Source organism: Dendropsophus ebraccatus, unplaced genomic scaffold (assembly GCF_027789765.1).
Source record: "Dendropsophus ebraccatus isolate aDenEbr1 unplaced genomic scaffold, aDenEbr1.pat pat_scaffold_950_ctg1, whole genome shotgun sequence".
NCBI classification, from domain to species: Eukaryota; Metazoa; Chordata; class Amphibia; order Anura; family Hylidae; genus Dendropsophus; species Dendropsophus ebraccatus.
The window spans coordinates 45,502-57,046 of NW_027210550.1; the positions used below are offsets into that span (position 1 = coordinate 45,502).

The 11,545-nt window shown below is 46.2% G+C and overlaps 1 protein-coding gene across 3 annotated transcripts in view; it reads right to left on the minus strand.

The window, feature by feature from the left end:
* Nucleotides 1-11,136, minus strand: part of LOC138781149 (uncharacterized) — a 33,597-nt gene extending 22,461 nt beyond the window's left edge. For 2 of the 3 annotated variants that reach the window (XM_069956775.1, XM_069956773.1), the window contains exons 1-5: nucleotides 11,016-11,136; nucleotides 1,238-1,259; nucleotides 1,124-1,142; nucleotides 952-993; nucleotides 354-389 (exon numbers count right to left, since the gene is read on the minus strand). In XM_069956775.1, the coding sequence (XP_069812876.1) occupies nucleotides 354-389; nucleotides 952-993; nucleotides 1,124-1,142; nucleotides 1,238-1,259; nucleotides 11,016-11,099 (203 nt within the window). In that variant the 5' untranslated portion in view covers nucleotides 11,100-11,136. The remainder of the gene's footprint in view (nucleotides 1-353; nucleotides 390-951; nucleotides 994-1,123; nucleotides 1,143-1,237; nucleotides 1,260-11,015) is intronic. The other variant, XM_069956774.1, reaches the window with a different exon arrangement.
* Nucleotides 11,137-11,545: the final 409 nt, after the last annotated feature.

Sequence of the window (11,545 nt, forward strand, 5' to 3'; positions counted from 1 at the left end):
CAGCTGCTGCATGTCCTGCATGATGTGGTGTATTCTTTCCAGTCTGTAGAGTAGAAGGGGGTTTTCTATGGGGATTTGCTGCTGCTCTGGACAGTTCATGACATGGACAGAGGTGGTAGCAGAGAGCACTGTGTCAGACTGGAAAGAATACACCACTTCCTGCAGGACGTGCAGCAGCTGATAAGTACTGGAAGAGTTGAGATTTTTAAGTAAATGACAAATCTCTGGCACTCAAAAATGCAGAAAGCTCCAAATGCTGTTTTTCAAAGTTTTGTTTTTTAATACGTGATCCCCTGCAAACATGTCTGTGACTGATTATATTACTATACTATATGTTACTGTGAGATACTTACTCCAAATCCTCCAGACGCTCATCGATGTCGTCGCTGCTGTTGGTGATAGAATAGGGAAGATGGTGAGAACCAAACACACGTTAGAGACATCAGTTTTCTGGCAGAACTTCACCAATAAGAAGGTAGTAGAAAGGATTGTTAAGCAAAAAGTTTTTCCTTTCAAACCAGCTGGTGCCAGAAAAGTGCCAGAGATTTAGAGATTTGTAATTTACTTCCATTAAAAAATCCCAAGTCATCCATTACTTATCAGCTGCTGAATGTCCTGCAGGAAGTGGTATTCTTTCCAGTCTGGAAAGCAGGAAAGGTTTTCTATGGGGATTTGCTACAGTGCAGTTCCTGTCCCAGACTTAGATGTCAGCATAGAGCAACTGTGTCAGACTGGAAAGAATACACCACTTCATGCAGGACATACAGCAGCTGATAAGTATTGGAGATTTTTTTATATTGAAGTAAATTACAAATCTCTGGTACTTTCTGGCACCTGTTGATTCAAAAGAATTTTTTTTGCTGAATTACCCCTTAAAAAACAACAAAAAAGCTCCTAACACCTGTAATTTTTATAGGCTTGTTGTTTAAGACGAGACTATGAGATACTTACTCCCAATCGTCTGAATCCTCCTCGATGTCGTCGATGTCGCTCCTGTTAGTGATAGAATAGAGAAGATAGTGAAAACCTAACACACATTAGAGACATCAGTGATGATCGGGGTCTATAGGGGAGGAATTATAGGGTCACACAAGTTTTACATCTTCAGTTTAGATTTACTCACCCGAAATCCGATTCTTCATTTAAAGAAAAAAAATAGAAAAGCGTTAGTTTAGAGAACTGCTTTATACATTGTAGAGATACATAGATACATAGAGATATTATAGACAAAACTCACCCTCGCCGTCATCCAGTCCAGCCTGAAATAGGAAATAGAGAGAGTAAGCAGAGGACATTGGTATATTGCTGAGCATGAGACCTCCTTCTGTGCCCATCTGACCTATGTGCTTGGATGGGATAGGGTGTAGGTGGGGGCACTATTACACTGCTCATCCAGGATTAGACACACAGTCATTTCTTCCAAAAACAGACGGGGGGCTGATTTAGTGGGCTATGAAGTAAAATGGTCAGATTTGTAATCCCGCTGTCAGTCCGCTCTGTGGAGAAGGTGGGGGGCAGCCCGAGGACCATATGGATAACATCTAGGTTTTTCCATGTGGTCCTGGGGCTGTCTCTACCTTTTCCACGGAGAGGGCAGACAGCGGGATTACTAAGCCGATCACATTGCTCTTGCATACTGCTCCCCAGTATCTTCATTGCTTCTGCCCGCTGTCCTTAGCCGCTGGTGGAACTCCAGAGATGGTCTGTGAAGTTCCACTGGCAGCTGCGGACAACGGGCAGAAGCCAGGAAAATATGGGGGAGCGGGCAGAAGCATCGGGGAGCGGGCAGAGGTATGTATATACTTTATTATTTTCTTTATACAGTTATCAGCCATCGGCCGTGATCATTATTACACGTAGTGATGCGCAGTCGGCGGCCAATGTTTGTAGGTCAGGACCAAAAATAACCAATCAGTCGATGATCATTGTCTTTATTACAAGGCGCAATAATCTGCAGAATCGGAGCTCCTGCTAGGAGGACCCCACTCTTTTCTAGCTGAGTGTCTGTTTGTGAACCGGCACACTTATGTTTGTGAATTTTCCCATTGGAAAATTTGCCCTTGATCCAATATAGTGGCCATCAAAACGGTGACCAGAGTCTGAACATCGGCCGTTGTTCCTGCACTAGTGGCCGTAAATAATGGACAAGTCAATTGATTGTGCAGCTGTAGCTAACAACCGCCATTGTTCAATACAGCGTGTGAATAAAAAATGCTGTTTGCATAGAGTTCAATGCAGTGCAATCTTTTATCACAAGAACGGCCGTTCTTGTCATAAAAAATACATTGTGTGCGCTTAGCTTAACACTGAAACTGGTGTCGCCAGCCCACAGCAACCAATCACAGCTCAGCTTTCAGGAGAATCTGTCAGGTCCATACCAGGTACAGAGCTGAAGACACAGGCAGAGAGGCGATAGAGAGAGAATACAAGGGAAGCCTGGGTCTTTGTCTAATTGCTGCATGGTATAGACCAGTCCCCATATGTATACTGCTTGTAGATGAATGGTGGTCTGCTCATCCTGAATGTGCAGGGTAGGAGGATGGAGATAGTAGGGAGCAGCTTTGTACCTAATGGGACCCATGTCAGGTGCACCAAACTACCCCTGCTCGCTCAGGGACCTGTCAGGGCAAAAATGCCCTAATGTGGGTGGAGCCATATGCTACACCCAGGGCATGTGACTGTGCCAACATGTGATGTTCTTTTTGGGCCATTTTTTGTGTGTATTTTTTTTACAACTTTCTTTGTTTTGGCGCAGGCTACAAGCTGCCGTAACAATCTCCACCGACTATTCCTTGTGGATGGAACCAGTTGGGAGTAAATGATAGGGTGACCATAGGGCATTGGAGAGGAATTGGACCGGGCAGGGGTCGCTTTTATTAGGGTGCTTACACCCCGACAGGTCTCTGAGCAAGCAGGGGTAGTTTGGTGCACCTGACATAGGGCCTATTAGGGACATAGGTGCTCCCTACTATCTCTACCCTCCTACCCTGCACCTTCGGGATGGGCAGTATACATATACATATACATTGTACATATACAAGCAGTATACATATGGTGAGATTGTCATATACTTTAGTACAGGGGCGTTGATAGGGTCCTAAAACATCCGGGGCATGCCGTCATAAGCGGACAGTAATAATGCCTCCTGCTGTGTCCCCATATAGTAATAATGCCTCCTGCTGTGTCCCCATATAGCAATAATGCCTCATGTTGTGCCCCCATATGGTAATAATGCCCCGTGCTGTACCCTCCGTATAGTAATAATGCCCCCTCTGCTGTTAACCCGCAATTAACCCGACCACCATCCCCACACACACAACCCCACCTGACCCCCTCCACTATCACACTACCCCACCTGACCCCCTCCACACACTACCCCCCACATGCACACTATGCCATTTGACACCCCCCCCCCCCACACACACACACGCACATAGTTCCCCTTATGGTAGCTAATGCCCCCACAGTACCCCATATAGTAGCCAATCCCCCCACAGTGCCCCATATAGTAGCCAATACCCCATAGTGCCTGGTATAGTATCTAATTCACCCATAGCGCCCGGTATAGTAACTAGTGCCCCATATAGTATCCAATTCCCCCCAATAGTGCCCCATATAGTATCCAATACTCCCCAATATTGCCCCATATAGTAGCCAATACCCCCATAGTGCCCCATGTAGTATCCAATACCCCCCAATAGTGCCCCATATAGTAGCCAATACCCCCATAATGCCCATATATCAAGTACCCACCAATAGTGCCCCATTTAGTAGCCAATACCCCCCCAATGGTGCCCCATATAGTATCTAATACCCGCCCATATAGTAGCCAATACGCCTCAATAGTGCCTCATTTAGTATCTAATCCCCCCAATAGGGCCCCATATAGTAGCCAATACCCCCCCTAGTGCCCTATATAGTCACCCAATCCAGCTCCTCCCCTCTGTGCAGTGCCCTACTATTGCCACCAACCCGGCCCCCGCACTTCCCCACCAGAAAAAAAACAAAACCTCACCTGTCACCCGTTCCCAGCAGCTCCTCTCCCGGCAGCGCGCGGTCTCCAGTGATCTTCCGGCGCAGGCAGCATAGTACAGAGACACTGCTTGGGTCGCTTGCCTCTGCAGCCTCTATAATTTATGATAAAGGCTGCCTGACACATCCGGCACAGGCAGCGTCTCTTTACCATGCTGCCGGCACTGGAAGATCACAGGAGACCGCGGGCCGCTGAGAGAGGAGCTGCAGCCGCAGCACTGCCCGTTCCAAAAGTGTCTGACAGCGGACAGCCTCCTTTTGACAGCCACAGCAGCCCCACGCTCCCGCTCTGTGCTGATTGGATTGGAGGAGCACGTCCGGGCAGGCAGTAGGTGAGCTGTGAGCCAGATGCGGCCATCAAAAGAGCCAAATCTGGCCTGCAAGACCGGGGCAGCAAAGATCTGTGGCAGAAGCCTCAGTGTTAAACAGAGACTCTATGAGAGGGCTCACACGCTTCCTCTCTCCTCCGCTCTCCGCTCCAAGAATTGACATGTCAACGCCGCTTGACATTGAGCCGGGTGTCGCCCGTACAGTTTGGGGCCTACAGTATAGCAGCTATTTGCCAGTAAATGTATGTTACACCTAATAATATATCAGAGTGCATTCTAATATATATATATCAACCCCTTAACGACATTGGGCGTAAATTTACGCCCTCGCAGCCTGCTACTTAACCCACCAGGCCGTAAATTTACGCCCGATGTTTACCCGACCGCTGCGTGTAAACACGCGGCGATCGGGTAATGATGGCTGCTGTTACTAACAGCAGACCACCATAGCTTGTCGGCACTGGGGGGGGATTAACCCCCTCCGTGCTGACGATCGCCGCTATTAGCTGATCAATTCAGATCAGCCAATAGCGGCGATCTGCAGCTTTTCGGGTCATCGGTGACCCGATGACCCGGAAAAAAATGGCGGTCGGTGCTGTCCGAGGACGGCACCGACCGCCATTACTGATAAAAGTAATGGTGGCCCGGTGCCACGGTCCCGATCGCCGTGATCGGCCGGCCGGGACCGATCGGCCGATCGCGGCGATATAAGTGCCCCCAAAGTGTAGGGGGGGTCCAGAGCAGGTATTTGGGCCATACTCACCGGATCCGTACTTATCAGTAGCTAGAGGGATGTTCAGCATGTAGAAAATGTTTTTTTTTTCCAATATTATTATTTTTTTTTTTTTCCCGCACCCTACCGCCGAGTGCTGATCAGCATTGCACGTAAGTGCGCTGCTAACCAGCGACTCATCCTATTTGGCGTAGGGTGTTTTTTTCTATATCCTACTGCCACGGTCTGCTGATAAGTGCCGCACATAAGTGCGGCATTTATCAGCAACACCATTTTTGGCGTAGGTTTTTTTTTATACTGAATGTTAAAAAAAACATGTAAAAAACACTACATTACACTACACTACATTGAATAAAGTTTTACACTACACCACTACATACCCCATATACCAATCCCCGTATAAAGATGGCCCTCGGCGTGTTTTCGGTATCGGACGCATACGCTATTATTGTCTCCGACACCAAAACAGCCAGTGAGGATGAATGGGGGGATCCTTTTTTCCTCCATTCATCCTCATCCTCATCATCCAGTGACGTGTCTGGGGGTAGCGTAGCGTACGCTGCCCCCCAGACACGTCTTTTTCGCCAGTACCGTCCCAATAAGAGATGACGGTATGGCGTGAAATTCTACAAACTCTGTGTACACTTACAGGGTACACTTACAGATTTAGGGTACGTGCACACTGCAGAATGGCGAAGGATAACCCTTTGTGCATTCCGCAGCTGGCACCCACCGGCGGACGGATGCAGGCGCGTGTCTCCACCCATGTCATAGATTCCATTATATGCACGGGCAGATTCCATTGTCCGTCCAAACAATGAACACATTGGACGGAGAGCCGAATCCGCCCGTGCATAGAATGGAGTCTATGACACAGACGGAGACACGCGCCTGCATCAGTCTGCCGGTGGGTGCCAGCTGTGGAATGCACAAAGGGTTATCCTTCGCCATTCCGCAGTGTGCACGTAACCTTAGAGTGTATGAAGGAAGGGACACCCGAATCCAGCCCCCAGATGCCCCCCCCATCCTCAGAGTTAGTGGGAAGATCGTTCGGGAACTGATCTTCCCACTGCTGGATAAAGGTTACCACCCGTACGGGGATAAATTTTATACCAGCACCCCCTCTTCTGGTCCCTCGCTGCCCGAGCTACTGTACCTTGCGGCACGAATCGAAAATATCAGAAGCAGTAATAGAGCCCTAATATTTAGCAGCCATGGAGCGGACCCAGCGCTTCTGGATATGAAGGACCCCGTATCGCACCAGGACAACATTTTCCAGGTGACGTCCCCCACACTGGAAAACAGGAGACCCCAGAAAAAGTGCAGAGTGTGGCGGACGCCATTTTCCAGTGTGACACCTGTCCTGATCACCCCGGCCTCTGCATACTGGATCGCTTCAAGGCGTACCACACGTAATTGGAGTTCTACATTTTCTAAATTCCTTCCCTTATTCCTATTTCAGGGGTCACGTTGGTCCAGGGATTATTCTGATCGCCATTATGGAGTCAGGAAGGAATTTTTCCCCTGTGATGAGGCTACTGTCGTCTGCCTCACAAGGGTTTTTTTGCCTTCCTCTGGATCAACACAGGTTGAATTTGATGGACATCTGTCATTTTCAACCTTATAAACTAATAATTGGCCTAATACCCCCAAATAAATTAATAATTGTCCCTTTTCCCCAACTAAATAGGCATGCCCCCTATTCCCATTAGAGGATGCCATGATGCAATTATAAAGCCTCTGTGCGGCCAGGACAGTAGAAACCCCCCACAAGTGACCCCATTCTGGAAACTACACCCCATAAGGAATCTAACAAGGGGGGCAGCGGGGATATGGCCCCCTGGTGACGGCCACATTTGGGACGTGAAAATGAAAAAAATGGTATTTTTTATTTTCACGGCACATGTTCCACATATGTGCCTGTTACCAGTGGGGTCCATATGCTCACTGCACTCCTCGTTAGATTCCGTATGGGGTGTAATTTCCAGAATGGGGTCACTTGTGGGGGGTTTCTACTGTCCTGGCAGCACAGGAGCTTTGTAATTGCGACATGGTCTCCATCCTCCATTCCAGCCTCTAAATGGCGCTCTGTCCCTTTGGTGGCTTGCCTTGTGCCCATATGGCACATTATGTCCACATGTGGGGTATTTTCGTACTCATGGGAAATTACCCTACACGTTTTGCGTTCATTTTCTTTTTTAACCCCTTGTGGAAATGGAAAAAAATCAAGGCTAGACCAACATTTAGTGTAATTTTTTTAAAATTTTTTACTCTAAATCATTGATCTTGTCTTGATTTTTTAATTTTGACAAGGGGCTAAAAGAGAAAAAAAAACACAAAATGTGTAGAGCAATTTCCCCCGAGTCCGTAAATACCCCACATGTGGACATAAAGCTCCATGTGGATGCAGTGCAAGCCTCCGAAGGGAAGGAGCGCCATTTGGATTTTGGAGGTGGATTTGGCTAGAATGGATGATGAACGCCATGTCGCATTTACAGAGCCCTCGTGCTGCCAAGACAGTAAAAACCCCCCACAAGTGACCCCATTCTGGAAACTACACCCCTCATGGAATCTAACAAGGGGTGCAATGAGGATATGGACCCCTTGATGACGGGCACATTTGTGCCGTGAAAGTGAAAAAATGAAAATTTTCACTTTCACGTCACATTGTTCCACATTTGTGCCTGTCACCAGTGGGGTGCATATGCTCACTGCACCCCTTGTTAGATTCCTTGATGGGTGTACTTTTCATAATGGGGTCACTTGTGGGGGGTTTCCAGTGTTTTGGCAGCACGAGAGCTCTGTAAATGCGACGTGGCCCTTGAAATCCATTCCAGTGAAATCCAGCTTCCAAAAGCCAATTGGCGCTCCTTCCCTTTGGAGGCTCGTGCTGCGCCCGCTTGGCACTTTATGTCCACACGTGGGGTATTTCCGTACTCGGGAGAAACTGCGCTACATTTTTTGTGGTTTTTTTTTTTTCCTTTTATCCGTTTGTGAAAATGAAAAATTGAAGGCTAGAACAACATTTTAGTGTAAAAAATACTTTTGTCTTTTTTCACGCCACATTGTTCTGAAAATCTGTGAAGCACCTGTGGGGTCCAGATGCTCACCGCACCCCTTGTTACATTCCTTGAGGGGTGTAGTTTTCTAAATGGTGCCCCTTTAGGGGTGTTTTTTAGGTTTTGGCACCCCAGAGCCTCTGCCAACCTGAAGTGGTACAGTCAGAAATGACCAAATATAGCGGAGGCATTAAAATTCACTAGGCGCTCCTTTATATCTGAGGCTTGTGGTTGCGTCAAATAGTGCAATAGGGTAACATATGGGGTATTTCTATAAACTGCAGAAACGGGGCAATAAATATTGGGGTGCATTTCTCTGGTAATTGGTTTATAATTATGAAAAATATTGGATTACAATAAAATCTCTGCACAGAAAATTTAAATTTTCAAATTTCTTGCACACTTAGCTTTTATTTCTGTGACTCCCCTAAAGGGTTAAAAAAACTTTCTAGATGTGCTTTTGCAGAGTTTTGGGGGTGCAGTTTCTGAAATGGGGTGCTTTGTGGGGCTTTCTAACATACAGTCCCCTCAAATACACTTTAAGGCTGGGTTCACACTACATATATTTCAGTCAGTATTGTGGTCCTCATATTGCAACCAAAACCAGGAGTGGATTGAATACACAGAAAGGATCTGTTCACACAATGTTGAAATTGAGTGGATGGCCGCCATTTAATGGCAAATATTTGCTGTTATTTTAGAACAACGGCTGTTGTATTGAAATAATGGCAGTTATTTACCGTTATATGGCAGCCATCCACTCAATTTCAACATTGTGTGAACAGATCCTTTCTGTGTATTCAATCCACTCCTGGTTTTGGTTGCAATATGAGGACCACAGTACTGACTGAAATATACGTAGTGCGAACCCAGCCTAAACCTGAACAGGTCTCTAAAAATATCTGATTTTGAAATTTTACAGAAAATTTGGAAATTTGCTGCTAATGTTTTACGCTTTCTATTGTCTAAAAAATGAAATATAGTTTAATAAATGCTGCCAACATAAAGTAGACATATTGCTAATGCTATTTAATATATAATTTATGTGGTATAACCAATTTCTGTATAAGCAGAAAAGTTTTAAAGTTGGAAAAATGCATTTTTTCACAATTTTTCACGTTATTTGGGGTTTTTTCATAAAGATTCGTTATAAGTATCGACTCCAATTTACAAGAAATGTGAAGTACAATATGTCACGAGAAAACAATCTCAGAATCAGCCGCATAGGTAAAAGCATCCCGAAGTTATTAATGAATAAAGTGACACTGTTCATATTCATAAAATTTGTCTCTGTCATTAAGGCCATTTCAGGCTCTGTCCTTAAGGGGTTAAAGGAGTACTCCAGTCATCATGCAAAAAATAAAATTTATTCTTTGAACTTATCTAGCAGACAATACACAGAACCCTGCAGACATGGTCATTTTTGTAATTACATATCAATAAATAGTTGTACCATGCCGGGTTTGTTACAGCGCACTCTCCTCCAGTGCTCTCCTCCATTTGCGGCAAATCCGGAGCTCCATGCTGTCTCACACACGGAGAGTGACCGGCAAAGTTCCTCACCGCTCACAGCTAGGCCGCTATGGAGGATGGCCGGGCTGCTGTGCACTGGGGGGGGGGTCCATAGCTGTGCTGCTTGACAACGTCCCGGCTCTACAAGCAGACGGGGAAGCCTGGCTCCACTACTGGCTTCCCCATCTGCCCGTATAGCCAGGACAATGTACAGCAGTCGTTGTGCCTTCCCCTCCATAGGCCATCCCCAGGACATTGTGCAAGAGAAGCCGTGGCCCCGTTTATCCATAGGGCACCTCCCCCTTGACAAACCCGAGCGACATGTCAGCGGTGCTGTATGATGGGGGATTACACTCCAGGCTTCCCTGTCTGCCTGTAGAGCCCGTAGAGGGACAATGTCCAGCGGCACCCCTCTTGTATGTCAGCATCTCAGTGGCTGTGTAATGGGGGGGGGGGGATATCACTGCAGGCTTCCCCGCCACCCCCTCTGTGACTCTCCAGCTGTTAAATTCTTTATTTAGAGAAACAGCAGGGAAACACAACAACACTCCAGTGCACCAGTACACATAGCAAGTTGCCCACCAAAATAACACAGGAGCAGCTGTGTACAACTCCCATTATGCCCTGGTGACATTACATGACGGGAGTTGTAGTGATGCAACTTGGAGAGCTCCAGATTGCAGAACTACAACTCCCATCTTGTACCATCACCACAACATGAGGATGGCGCTTGTAGTTATACAACCAGGAGAGCTTCAGGTTGCAGAACTACAAATCCCATACTGTACCATATATATTATAATTGTTTTTTATTATTTGACCTTAGAGATCACACTGTAGGCCCTGATCCAGTGATAGCATTGTCACATATTACTGCACATGTGGATAAAGTCTTAGGCCAGGCCCATGGCTTATGTGTGCTATGTGATTTCCCTCTCTACCTTATAGGAGCATATTCCTTCCTATGTCCGCAGAGGTGCTGGAGATCACATAACACACACAGTGCATGAGCCCGGCCATAGACCACAGCCACTACCCAGCAGTTATCATGGCCCAACTAAGCCCCGCCCCCTGCATGGAACATGGCAAAATGGCAGTTGGAAATAGCTGAACATGGGGAATAAGTAACAGGGTGTAAGGTATTTATAGCTCCCCATTCTACACATCTCCTCCCATCACCACTGTCTCCTATGGGGGGGGGGGGGGCACCTATGTGATCATGTGACCAGGGAGGAGTATCTACAGGTACAGATACTCCTGGACAGGACACCCCACTATGTACACAACCCCATCTCTAAACATCCCACAGTGTATCCTATCTGCTATACTGGATGGGGAATTCTCACTCACATGTTCCTCGTAGACGACGGGAAAGTCCGTATCCTCCACGAACTGGTCCTCCTCGCTGTAGATGATCTTCAGCTCTTCCTCCATGACTATAAGTCTTCTCCTGTCGTCAATCTCTCACAAATCGCCTATGTGTGTGAGAAAATAAAAGATTACATGGAGAAAACTGATTAAAAATAGAAAATAACAAAACATACCAGGAGCCAATGGATATGCATACTTACAGTCCAACTACTAATAAAGCTCTGAAGGGTCCAGTTTGTAAACAAATTACATCATGGTTTTCAATAATCTTTATTTAAACATCTTAATACGAACACGTGTACTAACCATACAATGAACAGTCGGCCATTGGCAGGAATTAGGGTGAATAAAATCTTGGTCTATGCGCTCGGCTGTAGTTTTTTATTATGATTTATACTGATATTTGATAATGTTGCTAAAAAAAAAAAAAAAAAAAAAAAAATACATTTAATAAAAGGTTCCAGTTCCTTCCTATAAGAATAGTTTTTCCCATATAATTACTATTTTAT